Raw genomic sequence first — 16,073 nt, 5'->3', positions numbered from 1 at the left:
CAAGGTATGAGAAGGCAACTTTGGAAATGATAAACGAGTAGGAAACTCAGCAAACTATGTGCTACATCCCTTTGAGCCTTTCTTCAAAGCTGTCTACAGGGCACCCGGAACATGATGCTTAGTTATGTATAATGCAAGGACCTTTGGAACATGTGGAATCTTGGAGGCTTGTTAGATTCCCAATACATACAGTAATAAGCTTGATAAAGGAGGCTGAGAGATCTTCAGTAAATTATCTGTCCCAGTACTGTCATGTGGATATATGCAAAAGTAACAGAAGTAGGCTAAAAAGTAATTTTCATTCACAGTACACAGCTCACTGAGATATACAGACTTGAAATAACTATTTCTCCATTTTCAAATATTTAGTTGTTTAATTTAGTACAGAAGTTTCAAACTGTAACATAAGAAGGAGAATCATTTTCCCAGAAACAGGTCTGTTGCTCCTAACAAAACAGGTACAGGTTATATCTAAACCAAACTCTATTGAAAAGATAATATAATTTTCTACAATAAAATGCTAAAAATCTACATGTAAATCAAAGAACTTTTTTATAACTTCAAATACAGGAGTGACAGATATTTCAGGAAAAAAAAAAAACACACAACACAAAATTTTGACAGAGATCTTTGAAATGAAATGAAGACTTTATTGCTAGGAAAATAAAAAATTCTGAACTACTATCAAAACACAAACAAGGCAAAGGAAAGCTTATTGCAAAAGGACTAACCTTTTGACGCAAATTTATATATAGCATCACATGCTTTGGCCAAAACTTCTTCTTCAGGAGAACTAAGCATTAGCACGACTGTTGCTGCGGTTTTGCTTTCAATCAATAGAGGATCAAACTAGGGAAAAAAAAAAGGAAGAATAGCTTGTTTATATTGAGCCTTACTGTGTGCTGCAGTAGACTCCATACTTCATTTAAAATACAAACCAAACAAACCAAACAAACAAACATAAATTTGAGATTTACACTGAATTAGAAATATTAACAAGTTGTTATTTACTTGAAGAAATTCAATTTTTAATAACAATTTGAGATGTTGAAAAATAGGAAAGAATAATTGCCTTCATACAATGATGATTCCGTCTACTATGACGATTTTGGAAAAAACTTGACCATTCACTATACATCCAGGAACTTTTGAAGGCAATAGACTATTTAACAAAAGAGCATCCTATAGCTTCGGAATCAACCATGGGATGGGATATTTTATGAGTTGCTGTGCACAGAAACTATGAAGTTGTATGTTGTATAAGGAATAGGATTTGGTCATTCCGTGGCACTACCATAGATGACCCTTCCTTTGCTTTCAGCAACTCAGTTCACTTCTCAAACACTAGTTTACCATGATCCTGTATACTAGCTGAAGTATTTCTATGATAATCCATGCTCAGTCAGCTAGAAACGATGCAGCATTCACTTCCATTTCTGACCTCATACAGAAAGAAAATTTCCAACAAATCTGTCTGCTTTCACCCTCTTGATAGACTTTGGAAATAACATCTCTTGAGAAAATGAACTCTTCTGAAAAAGCTTTTCGTTCTTTAGCACAACTCAAGAATTTCCAAGAAAAATACCCATTAAAAAGTTTTAAGTTAATTTGGATTTAAAATACGGACTTATATATGCATAAACTCTCATCTGTCCCAATGCTTTTGACATATAGAATATCTGTTTTGCATACAGAAGCTACTAGATACTGGAGTCATGCAGAATCTCTCAATATCAATGTACCTATCTTTAAAATACAGCACATCAATCATTTAGGATAGCAATATACTATTACAATGTATATTTATGTTGTGTATATCTTAAAATGTCTATAATTTGTTTTACTTCATTTTAAAACACTTTAATAGCTACATCAGAGGCACACGTTGCTGAATATCAAGGGCATGTATACATATATATGTCACTTGTCAATCAAGGAAATTTTTTGGAGCAAATATTCAACAAAGTTATGAGTGTGCTAGAAGGAAAATGAAAAATGAAGTGTTTTTTTTCAGCTCACCCAGACGTGTTCCAAAATTAGGCAAAATATGATATGGACTTCTAAATCCTTATTTTTGGTAGGTTCTTAAATCTAAGTAATTTCATCCTCTTCTACAAGGCACATCACACAAATTAAGTCTGCAAGATCAAGATCCAGGTTTCCCTAACAGTTCAGAGGTTGCCTGGCTAATGTGTTTAACTGCTCTCCCGACCTTCAAGTAGGTCCGAAAACCTGAAGACCTGTCCAACTTCATGCTTGTTGAGACAAGTTGGAGGCAAGGGACAAGCTGTGGAACAAAGCTCCTTTTTTATAATCAGCTTATTGCACCAGAAATCATTGTACTCAGTAATGACTTGGCAACAAGGTTTAAACCAAACAGAGGCACAATGGTCCAAGTTACATCTTAATGATGGGCCTAAAACAAAGGAATTCATTTTGGGAATCTTCTTTTTACATTGTAAGGAGGCAAAAAGTTCAGCTTATTCCAACAGCTCTCTTTATTGATTCACTCTAGCCATATGAGAGACATACAGGAGAACCAAGAGACGCGTGGAACTCCCTTTATCCACCCTCACACATCTCTACTTCTGCACATATGTGTTCCTTGCAGAGAGAGAACAGAACACAATACTTCAAGCAAGCACTAGGACGTTAGCAGAGACAAAACACTTTTTCTGGGAAAAAAGGTGTTTGAGTCCATTCTAGCCTATTATTGAACCCACTCCTTTGAAACAATGACAGATAGAAGAGATGTTATTTGAAACATATATTTATACTTCAGCTTGTAAAAAGGTCATGATGCTTCAGGTAAGAAGTTCAGATTCTTACATACTGTAAATTTAAATGATTACCATTAGTATTACATAAATACTAAACAGATGTGGCAGAGTCATTAACCAAACCCAGATGTACACACGCTACCTTCCAAATCTTTTGCAAATTGAGGACTTTTAGTATACAGCACACAGCAAGACGGAGAAAAGAGAAAAAAAAAAGACTTTGGCAGGGAGAAAAGGAAGCCATTTATGACTGTTCCTTATGGGCTACAGCCAGCATGCATCTCCCTTTGTGAGCAGGTAGCTCTCCCATACAAAGGGGGGAAAATTGCATACACACATCTAGATTAAATTTTGCATTTTGATTTTTCATTACTAGAGAGCATTAGGACGATGTCTAAATTCTTACTGCTTTAGCAGTATGGGTACACTCCACCTGTAAATTGCAGCTGACATGGATATAGTTAAATCTGTGGAACAGAACTTCCTTCTGATACAAAAAGAGACCTAACAGATGATAACCTTTTGATGCTGAAGTTGTATTTGTTCAGCTTGGCTGATTACTCCTCTATGACCAACAAAGATATATTGTCAATAATCCTTATGTAGGTGTGGAATATAAGCTTGTTAGGGCACTTTTTTATTCTACTGAAAGGTTTTTCACAACTACAATTTTCCATTTCCCTGCAGCTGCTCCTCAGGGGTACACCTCTGGTATAGCACCTCATGGGTTGAAGCAATGACCTGGACATCCACAAAAGACCTTGCAGTAGATCAGAACCCTTTCCACACCTTGTATGCCCTCCTTCCACACATCCCTGAAGGTGTTCTTCATCCCTACTGGCTGTAGGGCTCCATCAATAAAACATTCCGCTATGAAGTAAAAATATAAATAATAAAAGAATAAATCACAATCTACATTTTCTCCACAGCAATTCAAAATGGACTCCTGATAGCTGTCCCAAGCAACTACAGACATTTTAATTACATTAGGCTTTGAATGAAAGGTGATATATAGAGAGGCAGAATCAAGCCCAACCCTCTAGAAACTTCATTGGCATCTGTAGGGCCGAATCTGGCCAAATACGTGGCAATGGGATGAAACAGTAATTTTTAGTAAAGGACGTTAGTGCTTCAGAGAAACATAAATCAAACACAAAGATTGATCTCACATAAAGGTTAATAAGAAATGAAATATGAAATAAGAGTTTTAAATCTCTGTTATTTATTTACATTGATCTAATAACAAAATTGCTGTTATGTTGCTCCATTTTCTTTGCCTCTCATGTTCACAGGTAATTGTATAAACTACAATTCACTGATAATTCCTAGACTTAAATCACAAGTTAACTTATGAGCTGAGTGAAATTGGTCTAATCTCTACCCATTTGTATACATACTTGATTTGCTACTACTCTGTGAAATATGCAACAGAGACTCAGAATCACTTTTGGCTGAAAACACAATAAGAACAATCACCAATATTTACATGCATTTAAGAAGTCAGCAGTCTGAGTGGGCCAGTGATTTGCTGGAAGTAACATTCGCAGTCAAAAACACCATAGAAATAGATGTGACCTTTCCTTATCATAATGGCAGCATAGCTAGAGTTCCCTTTTTTGCTATCACAACTTGCTCCTAAATCTTCATACATCATTGCAGACTCTTCCTTGAATGGCACATACAGGACAGCCTAAATGCTAGAACAATATGCCTGAACTGACAAATGGCATTGAATTAAATAAACATGGGCATCTGGATTATAAGCAACAACATTCCCAGCACTTGATTTGTGCTGAGAAAAAAGCAAATGAAAAGGGAGAACAAAAATGCTGTAATTCAAAAACTGTAGCTCTGATCATAGTATTTGTGTGCATTCCACTTTGAAGCCATTAGAAACTGCAGAGTATTTTTTTTGCCTTCCATCAACTTCACTCAGTTAAAATGCTAAATTGAAGGCAATATATACATTTACAGTCAGACCAAAGGTCCATCTAGCCCAGCATCCTGTCTCTGAGACAGGCTTATAACACATGGGCAACCAGACTATTAAACTTTACTTGCATTCTCCCTCAGATTCCAGCACTCAGCAATGTAGAGAGCTAGTGGTTTTATCTATCTGTGTCCAAAAAGTCAAAGAAAAATTTTCCACCAGTTTATCTGGCAAATAGTTTTGAAGCCATTTATATTCAGGCCACCCTTAATACTCTGAGACACAAGTATCAGAGTTTAAGTCTTAGACAAATAGTCGTGCCTTTTCTTTGTTTTAAAAATATCACCTGACAATTTTATTTGTCCTCCACAATTCATTCACTGTGGAGGAACAATGAAATAAATAACATCCCTCTCTGTATGTTCACATTTTTGTAAGCATCTATGATATTCATCTTTAGAGTCATTTCCTTTTGGGAATGAAGAAACCTACTCTCTCTTTGATCTTTCCTGATATAGAAGTCACTCTGATTATTCTTGTTGTCTTTTTTAGTATTTTTCGAGTTCATCTGTACCCTTCTTGATATGGAAAAATCAGAACTGTTAATGGCATTCAACATACACAGGTATCACACATTTGTTAGTCATATAGTGTTTTGCCTTTTATTTTTTTGTAATTTGAAATATTGTATTTATTCATTTTTTTACCTACTTAGTACTGGCTGCCGTTTTCATGAAAGAATCCATGTGCATTCTGAGAGGCTGGATGGCACAGACTGCAGAACAAAACGCGATGACAGTCCACTGGCAACTTCTTTCATTAAGAAACCAGAATGGTGATTTGTTTTCTAACCTTTGCTTTCTATTTTGTTAACCAGATGTTGTAGCCAGGGAAGGATTTTCTTTTTATCTGTCAGTGTTTATGTGAATAAAAAATCTAAATAACTGTATCAACCAGACCACCACGATTCCCTTGCTCACTGACTTCTCCCTCTACAGAACTCAAATGGATTTCTGAGACAAAGCTTTCCTTTACAAAAGCAATATGGGTTCCCATTACTATCATATTTATCCATGCAACTTTTTTTTTTGGGGGGGAGAAGGGGAGGCAATCTTTCCTACTAACTAACCCCGTGTAGTAGACAAACTTTCTGCTCTGTAATTACTAATGTATTTCTTTTTGAAAATGTTTTTTTCTGTTCTCCATTCCTCTAGTACAAAGGGTACACATTAAATACCATAAGAAAGAGTACCTCTATTTCATATTCTAGTCATTTTACAGTTAAAATAATTCATTCACATTAATTTCAGGTGATTTGCTGCATAGGTGTTTTTTTTTTGGACAAATAATTACTTTTTCTTTATGGCTTTAATCACCCAGTAGTCCCCCTCTAAGAAGTTTCTTGCTTCTAGTGATTTTGGAACAGCTTTACTGCTAGTTTTTGTATCCTTGCTGGATCTCTCCCAAAATATTTTGGTGCATCGTGTCATTGTGCTTTTGCTTTTCATTTGTGAGTGTAAGTTTTTTCTGTTTTGCTTTCCCATTTAGATGCAAATCCCACCTTTTGAAGAATGTATCTATCTCCTATTATTCTATTGTTTAATCATTCTATTTTTATTTTTTTTTAAAGATCCTTTAAAAGCCCTTTTTGAACAAAATGACTAAAGGTCTTCTTTATCCTTACAGCTTTCACAGACTCTTTAGAAGAATTACCAATATCTTTCATAATCCTCAATCCCTTATCTTTTGCCTAGAAAAAAACTGAGTTAACATATACTGCTATCTATTTCACTTCTGTCCAAGTATAATCTCCAATACTAACAATACAAAACCGACATACTCCATTGAATCATTGAATAGTTGACAATGATCACCTCTGGAGATCATCTAGCTCAAAGCAGGGTCACCTAGAGCTCCAGACTAGGCACAGTCTGATTCTGAATATCTCCGAGGATGAAGACTCCATTCACAACTTCGCTGGGCAACCTGTGTTCCATCATTTGTCAGTAGCAGATTTTCCATTTGTACCTCTTGCCTCTCATATGTTCACTGGGCACCAGTGAGAAGTCTGGCTCTGACTTCTTTACTCTCTCCCACCAGGTATTTGTACACATTGACAAGATCCCCTCCAAGCTTTCTCTCAAGAGTGAACGGACTCTTCAGCTCTCAGCCTCTCCTCACATGACAAATGTTCCAAGCCTTTGGGCATCTTTATGGCCCTTTGCCAGGCTCATTCCACTAAGCCCATGTCTCTATTCTTCCGGAGAATCTAGAATTGGACTTGACACTCCAGATTTGGTCTCACCAAAGCTGAGTGAAAGACTTTAGTCATCTCCCTCAAACTGCTGTGGCAACACTGTTTAACGTGCCCCAGGATGTTGTTAGCCTTTGCCACAAGTGGACATTGCTAGTGAATATTGAACTTACTGTACACTCAGACCACCAGGTCATTTCTTGCAAAGCTGCTTTCTGGCTGGTCATCACCCAGTCTGTATTGGCTATTACTCACCCAGGTGCACGACTTTGCACTTTTTTTAATGAACTTACTGAAATTCATATTCTCTCCATTTCCCTAGTCTGTCAAAAGCCCTCTGAATGGCAGCACAACCATTTGGTGTCTCAGCCACTCCTTGCAATTTCGTATCGTCTGTGAACTTGCTGAGGATGCACTCTGTCTCATCAGTCAGGTCACTAATGAAGAGGTTAACCCCTGGGCACAATAGTAGTCACTGGCCTCCAGCTGGGCTTCATGCTGCTGATCACAACCCTTTGAGTTCAGCAGCTCGGCTTGTTTTCAATTCACCTCGCTATTTATCTTATCCATACTTTATCAGTTTGTCTATCAGGACATCATGAAAGACAGTGTTGAAAGCCTTACTAAAGTCAAATTAATATTTAGGTTTCTTATTGATTGCTCAAAAGAAGGTGTTTCTGTGGAGTCTGAATTTCAGGAGTTGACAGTGCCACTTCTGTTCCTCCAAACTTTTGACTTGTAACATGACTGTTGTGAGTGAAGCCATCTTCAAAAATACGCAGGGACTTACTGCTTTCTTTCATGGAAAATGACTCAGTACTTTCTCCAGTGGTAACCTTAAGCTTCTAATGCCTGTGCCCTAACTGAGAATCAAATAGTAATACTGTCCAGACCAAACTTACGGAAGGTGTCATATGAAAAGTTCCTATTGACCTATGTCAAAGCTAGCATATTTTCTCTGCCTGACATATAGTCTTAAGGTGATCCATATAGAGAAAGAGACTCAAATGAATATATATATATATATATTTTTTTTTTTTTTTTCTGGAGAAGACCAGCCCTCAGAACATATAATAGTTAAAAAATAAATAAATAATGGAAATTTGTGAAAAGAGGGTCCTCATGAATACTCTCTGAAGAATATAAGCAGTGGTTGGTCTAGGATATGTGTTTTCCACCTGTTCCTAGAAAACTATAAAAAAACAGCGGTCATCTGCACTATCATATATTCTCAGAGAATCCCACATGCACAAAAGCCCTCTTATATGAATCTGTCCACATTATCTCAAGGCTTCTTTTCTTGGACTTGACATTTTCATAAGCAGCTTATCAATCAGAAGATAAAAGCTAATATATCAGGTATTTTGTCTGCATCTCATTTCCTGCCATCTGAAATATCCAGGTGAAATGTAAAGGTTTGAAAATTGATTTTACATGATCAGTGTTAACAATATTCTCACAGCTAGAAGATTTTCTTGGTTGATAGTAAGTACTAATCAAGGATCTATTTTCATATTTAATACTGTTTTGCTATGCAACATTCCGTTATTTTCTCCTGATAGGGCTGCTAGAAGAGATATGCTAGCCTGAAGTACAATAAGGGTAAGTGTCTAAGCCAAAACCCACAGATGCCATCTGGAGTTCACTCTTTCCAATGTTTTCCGTTTTAATTATTTTATTAACCTCTTTCATCAGTTTATTTTTTTTCAAATGTTGATTATCTTGTCTAACATTATTCACAGTTTATTGTAGTAGGTAGAAGGCTATACTGTACTTTTCTCCAGAAACAAATGGTGGCTTCTGAATCCAGAAACTGTGATGCTGTTTATATTGATTTTCTAGACATTTACTAAAATAGTCTCATTACTTTGGAGGGGGTTAGCTTATCTGTATGCCATAATCTATTATTATGCCTTTCCATTTTTTTTCTTAGATTATAAAATTTTAATTCTTCAGGACTGTTTTAGTTGGATTCACATGTATCTTCTTAGTGTCTCCTCCTTGGTTTTTGGGTTATTCCATACAGAAATGTCTTTATATCAGTTAACTCTCTCATGTTAAAGGTTTATCTCAAGTCTTCCTTTATAAGGCTTTATTATTGACTGTAGCTTTTCAATTATATTTGTAATATTCACCTTTCCACAGAACAGTTGTGCAAGAACTGACAACTGCTCACCCTCAGTGACATCATGGCGTTGGGTATTTGAGTTCAACCATAATGACTTCTGTCATTGTCTTCCTTAAAATTATTTATGTTTATCTAACACTGAAATCATGATGTAAATTTTGCTGATCAATTTTTCTATGACCTTTGAAAAAGATCTTGCAGTAGTGTTGCTCGTAATGGACAAAAAACCTTTAAAAAAAAAAAAAACATAGTAAATTTTGCATTTAATTTTATGCTCTTTCAGGGACTAGATGAGGTCCCAATTCTTCATTAACTTACTCAATATCTGTTGCAGAATTTGTGTTATATTTTGTTTAGCGTTTCAGTCTCATTTCTTCTACTTCTTTCTGAATAAACCAATAAGACTTTAAACCTGTATTTTGAACCTTTTTTTTTTTAACATAAAATCACAAAAAGTGTGCATAAACTAGTGTCAGACTTTTAAATAAATAAATAAGTGTAGTTTATGAGTTGAATACTCTTGGCTCAAAAGAACTAATTATTCCATACTTGGCGTCAGCTCTAGTACTTCTCACTGTTGCACTTCCAATGATACCAGAAAAACTGCTGCTAGAGACTGTGTATCTTTGCAAAAGATCTAGAACACATAGTACTGTCATTCAAAATATCTGTAAAACTTTTGTATTCAGTAAAAAACTCCACAGATTCATCTAGGCTTTTAACTCTTTCATCCTAGGCAATGTCTCCACAGTTCAAAAGAGGGGCAGATTTCAGGTCTCTGCTGTTTTGTCCTTTGATTTTTACAAATGGAAAGCTAATACAGCTCTTCAAATAAAAAGAAGCCTGGATTGTTTCATACATTACTACTTGCAAAGCCTGCCAAAGACAACAATCTTCACAAAGAACTACACATGCCCAGTCACTCTGGTTTGTATGCTGTCCAAAAAAAGCAGAAACAGAATCATCTTTAAAAGACATTTTTAGAATAATGCGTGTAAGTTCCATAGTAAGGAACTATGTAAGGATGGTAGAGCTGGGTCTATAATTGTGTAATGTTTATTTTATAGCACGTAGCAGTTTATAAACTTACCACATCCTTGGGTGGAGGCTCTACTTCCTTCTTCACTTTTTTACCCATTCTGAAAATAAAAACAAAAAATAAAAGCAGAAAAACAAACTTCCTTCTATGTCTTAAGAATCAGCTTACCAGTGATTTAGGAAAGCTTTTAGGACAGATGTTCGCATTCATTTAATGCATCTAATCAATTTGAGGAATTCTTTGACATCATAATTTCTATGCACGAAGATATCCGTTTTAAACAGTAAGGTTTCTTTTGTCCAAAACAACAAACTTTCTAACACTTGAATGCATTTTGTAAAATATGTCTATCAACTAAACTAAAAAGAGAGATGCAAGACATCACGGGCTCAAGCTGTAATGTGGCACAAACATATGGCATGCACTGTCATATGTTAGTTTTGTGTACATCTACAAATTGTACGTGAACATGAAGGTCCTGCTAGGGGACCTGTTTCTCCATGTTCATCTATATGTGGTGGCAAACATTCTACACAGCTGCAGAACGTACAAATAAGTTCTACCTTAAAAATGGGGTTCAAATTCAATTCAAATTCTCCACCCATATTTTACGGAAGACAAAAATCAGGTCTGCAGTTATTAAGAAACAGTTTTGCACAGCACAATTTTCACTGATTTTTTAAAAGTTATATTATTTACACCAAGTCCAACTTCTGGCTTCTGCTTTTTTTTTGTATTAGCACATGTGCAAGTGAACCTGGAAGACCTTCTCAGCTGCATCTAATAGCAGCTTCTGAAGCATATGGATGTAATAACCCCATGTGGACCTAATTTCATATGGCTTGCAAAACTTCAGCCGAGAGCCTTCCAGTTAAGCTATGGGCAAAAAAGTAAAGAATAACACGACCCACTAGCACTAGCTATGCACACAACATAGACCAAGTTATGCCAAATTTAGATTCATTTTAACACTCTGTAAAAGCAAAATGTGCACTCAGTACCCCTGAGTAACTCCCTGGTTAGTTCTCAAGGGGAAACCACACCTTCACCCTCAGCCAAGACTACCCTGACAGCTTTCCTGTGGTATATGAGATTATTATCTTCTGCAATACGAGCTGTTGCCTGGCTGATTACAAAACACAGTGCTATAATTTATTGTGTTCATTAAAAACTTGGAGCTTTCCTTGAATCCTCTGACCTTTTTCAGGTATTGTTCCTTTACTAGCCTCCCAAAGAAACTACAACACAGCAGTAGCGATACCAGCTGGTAAGCACGTCTGAAAATTCTGAAATTTAGAACTGAATTTTGAAATCTGAAATTTAGAACTTCATAGGCTGGTCACAAACTATGGCTTTGAGAGGAAGATCCATATAACCAAAGATTCTTCGGCTCCTATCTGCTTTACCCTTGCACACATATACAGGCACACGTATGAATACACAACACACTACAATTCAGTGTTTCAAAGAGCACAGTTTTGGTTAGGGACCAATCAACATATAACTGTGCACCACTTTCTTTTAATGCTCACAGATTCAAATAATTATGCATAGTCCAACACTGTGAATCACTACAGCTTTTAGTTGTAAATATTTCTTCACGCTTATATAAATGTATCTAATGTCCAAGAACATTGTCCAGGAACTTGAAAGTTTTTCTCCATGTTCAGAAACATTTGGTTCCTTGGTAATATTAAAAAAGTGGTATCATCTGCAGCAAAAATCACAGATAATTGGATAATTACTGTGGATTATGCCCTTCAGGCTGTTTCTTACTGCAGTTTTTATTCTGGATTTCAATGCCTTCTGCCATCAGATGTTGGTGTTAGCTTGGTCCCTATAAAGCTCTCTGTATTCTGCCTCAAGTCAGAGAATAACTGCTATGACGCATGTGGAACTCTTTGACTTACTGAAAATTAAAAATCTGCCTTCCGTATTCAATTTTCATTATCTCAGACAATCATTGAGTTCATGTGCTGAAAAGCTACTGGCCCATAAGTCCACTTCTTATTCAAAACCCCTCTCTCTCCATAACTGTGTACAGTCTTCTTCTAAGTAGACCTACAGAATGTGTATCTGATTCTCAGCTTGGTATTCTAAATATTTTGAATTCAGACAATTTTTTAATGGGATTTATATTTTTCAGTGTAATTAAATGCTGGGTCTATGCTATCTGAAAGTCTTACTTTAAAAGCTAAAACTCTATTCACTAGTGACTAAATGTAATTAAATCTTTATAACAAAATAAAGAATATTCTTCTCTAAGTAATATTCTCTACTTCATGTTTTTTAATTTTCTAGAAGGAGTGTAATTCTTCACATATGTCTTGAGATTAAAGGGCTGATTGCTTAAATCATGTAGCGCTAGAGGTAATAAAGGACTTTAACAAAACAGATGTAGCCAACGCATGGTCAAGCAGTCTATGAAGTTATCATTCTGTGCTACTTCCTGTCCTCCACCTGGAATTCACTGATTTCCTTAGTAGATAAATTAGCCTGTTCTAATCTGCTCCCACCCAGTTCCAGTGGGGTGATATGATCAGATGTTGTCCCCCAACCAGCAGGGCAGTCGTTAGGTCTAACTACATCTCATTCCTACACAAACTGCAGCCCCCAAAGCTTTCCCTCAGCTGTGGCATTTCCATCTTTCACTCTGAACTCCACAAGGGCCTCCTGGTTTTCTACGGGACCAGAACTACCCCAGCCTGAGCAACCCGTTCACTTCAGTTCATTCAGAATCCAGAAACTCTGTGTGGAGGTCCAGTAAACTCAATCAAGCATTGGTACTTAAATTAGTCACTCTCCTTTACAGTCAGTGGAGGTCTATTCAGTACATCCAATAGCTGTTAAGGCAGCTCAACCTAAAGTATGTATCTAAAATTCATCAGGTAAATTGCACCTCGAAAAAGGACCATTTTTTCTTCTGACCAAAGCCAGAGCCTAGAGCTGCTAGCTCATACATTGACAAAAATCAGTGAGATAGACATATTACCCTGTTTCTCCACAACAATCCACATGCCAGGCTATGCCTGGCTGATGCTATCACAGCAGACTGAGCTTTAGCAGAACTAGGCACACGACATAACACAGCCTTGTCTTTTTTAAAGGGGCTGAAGGAACAGGCCCATCTCCAGTAACATCTCCATGACTAGGACATTTTGCCTGTAAATGGAAAATGACTTTAAAGAAGGTCACGAATGTGTACTTTTTAGTTCAAAAGCAGAACCCTCTAACCTATTGGCTGTTGTATCATGACCTGGCATCTATGCATCTCCAAATAAAACAAGGAAAATGTATTTAGTTTTTGAGAGATTTCTTGTAGATGCCTGCCCAGTGGAACAGATCCTAAGCACCAGATCTGCAGATAATGATGGCCATGATTCCTGTACTTATTTTACTGACTTGCTCTATAAACTTCTTTGCACAGTGTGAATCATTTCCTACACTGCAAATCTGAGATAGCCACCTATTTCTACTCACTATACCAAAATAAATAAATAAATCTGGCTTTCGATCTCACTGGTTAGAAGCTGGGAGACATTAAACATTGCTGCTTTTAACTATAGATGACTAAATGCTTTATTGGATTAGCAGAGTATTAGTTTTATGCTCTATGACAGATGACTTTTTTAAATTAAAAAAAAACAACACACCTATCATCAGATTTTAACACCTTTTTTGTCAATACTTTTTTTCACTAGCGAGTGTGCACAGTTCATTATTATTATTTTTTAAATACAAGATAATGGTTAGATAATGAGCATTAATTTAAAAAAGATAATTAACAAAAGTATTTTTCAATATGAATCTGACTTTGAAATATGAGGAAAGTTTTACAGTGGCTGTACTAGTCAAAATAAGGAAATTTTGTAAGTACTTCCTTTACAGTATGGGGTGTACGTTGGCATTGTCAGAGTCCTGTTGCATGCACTTGGAGGCCATACTATTTTGGTTTTAATTTATACAACGCATTTACACAGTAACTACCTGTTCAATTTGCATCTTCTGTTTTCTAAGCCCTTAAATAACTGACACAGTAACCTAAGACCCTGCACATACTGAATGTTAGTGAGACATGAGGTAAGGTGCAAGAGTAAGTCAAAGACACAGATGACTGCAAAACTTACCTCGTTGTCACAGACTCAAAAGTCCCTCCAGAGAACAATTATTCCTATGGAAAAGCAGGGCAAAGGAGGATTTAAGAAAGGCTTCTAATACATTACTTATTACAAAATCCCCTTTGGGATCTGACAGTACCATGCTTTCAGGAAGTCTGAAGCTGTGTTATTACAACCTGACCATGATCACAGAATCACAGCGCAGCTGAGCTTGGAAGGGACCTCTGAGAGGCCATCTGGTCCAAGCCCCTGCTAGCAGAGCCACCTATATCTGGGTGCCCAGGATCATGTCTAGGCAGCTTTTGAAGATCTCCACAAACTCTCTGGGCAGCCTGTGCCAGTGCTTTGTCACTCACACAGTAAAGAAGTGCTTCCTGACCTTCAGACAGGACCTGTGTTTCAGTTTGTGCCCACCGCCCCTTGTCCCGTCACCGGGCAGCACTGAAAAGTTCCTGGGTCTGTCTTATTTGCACCTTCCCTTCAGTATTTATACATGGGGAATCTTTATTGATAAAATCCCTGCTGAGCCTGCTATTCTATAGGATGAAGAGTCCCAGCTCTCTCCATCTTTTCTCATAGTAGACATGCTCCAGTCCCTTCATCATCTTCATGGTCCTACCACACTGGACTCTCTCCAGTGTGTCCATGTCTCTCTTGTACTGCCAAGGCCAGAACTGGACACATTACTCCAGGCGTGGTCTCATCAGTGCTGAATCGAGGGGAAGGATCACCTCCCTCCACCTGCTGGCAATACCTTGCATAAAGCAGCCCAGGACAGATTTAGCCTTCTTTGCTGCAACAACACATTGCTAGCACCTGATTGTCAAGTTCCTCCCCAAAAATGATGAACACGCAAGATTCTTTAGAACAACCAAGTGATATTTAACCAATGTCAATCTGTCTAGCCATTTTAAGGGAAGTCTTGCTGTTTTTTCTTGTCTCAGACACTCAAAGCTTTTTCTTTGCTAACAGTGGAAACCGCCTATAAACTGGTCCACCTCACTGATTACGTCAATCGATTTCTGTATGGACATGCTAGATCTGCTGCCTTGCAGTGCAATCAAAAGGAAGACGACAAAGTTATAATCCCAGCATTAGCAGACAATCTCACTCCTTTCCTGAATCCATGAACTACATACAAACGTCTTTTGTATGGCAGCTTAAACATCTTCATCTTTCTCATCATTCTCTGACAACTTTGTCATTATTCCACATTGTTATGTGATTATCTTGAAATTTGCATATTTCTTTCTCCCAAATCTTTCTTTTGGTTTTCATCTGTCCTACTCCTTAATTGCAGACCAAGAGATTCCCCTTTCTTCTTAACCAAACTACCCTGTGTTTTCTACTTCTATGAGGACTACAAACATTGATACCCTGGGGAAACTTGGCTTTGGAGAAGGAAAGAGTTAAGAGAGATACCAGGCCTAATTTAGTATTTGGTTCCAGAAGATACATGCTGTATGAAAATAGTACATCACATATGAGACCAATTAAGACACCTTCAAATCCGCTAGCTGTTTTATCTGTGCTTACACGTATATTAGGCAAGAAATGACGAGGATTAAGTGAAGAATTAGCTACCGTGCAACAGATGTTAACTAGCCCAACTTCACTAGAATCTGTTCACAGATTCAAGATCGTATCTTTCGTTTTGATTCAGCTGAACAAAGTCAATCCCATTCCAGAAAAATAAATAAATAAATAAATAAATAAATAAATACACTCTGGTCATTCTGAGAGTTTTAATGATCTATTTGTTTCTAAATAATACACGAAATTATACAGAGCAAAGGAATCACAAAACAATTAACAAAATACTGA

General features: G+C 36.9%; 1 protein-coding gene across 11 annotated transcripts in view; it reads right to left on the bottom strand.

Annotated features, from left to right (window-relative positions):
* Window positions 1-16,073, bottom strand: part of ARMC3 (armadillo repeat containing 3) — a 61,694-nt gene that overhangs the window by 42,719 nt on the left and 2,902 nt on the right. For 6 of the 11 annotated variants that reach the window (XM_021279286.4, XM_038175302.2, XM_072033697.1 and 3 more), the window contains exons 2-4: window positions 14,259-14,302; window positions 10,183-10,231; window positions 732-849 (exon numbers count right to left, since the gene is read on the bottom strand). In XM_021279286.4, coding sequence (XP_021134961.4) covers window positions 732-849; window positions 10,183-10,230 — 166 coding nt within the window. In that variant the 5' untranslated portion in view covers window position 10,231; window positions 14,259-14,302. Of the gene's footprint in view, window positions 1-731; window positions 850-3,569; window positions 3,651-10,182; window positions 10,232-14,258; window positions 14,303-16,073 lie in introns of all 11 variants that reach the window. The other 5 variants (XM_072033699.1, XM_072033696.1, XM_072033700.1 and 2 more) reach the window with 3 other exon arrangements.

Source organism: Anas platyrhynchos, chromosome 2 (assembly GCF_047663525.1).
Source record: "Anas platyrhynchos isolate ZD024472 breed Pekin duck chromosome 2, IASCAAS_PekinDuck_T2T, whole genome shotgun sequence".
NCBI classification, from domain to species: Eukaryota; Metazoa; Chordata; class Aves; order Anseriformes; family Anatidae; genus Anas; species Anas platyrhynchos.
Note: the sequence above shows the minus strand (reverse complement) of the source record. Positions and strands in the feature narration are given on the sequence as shown.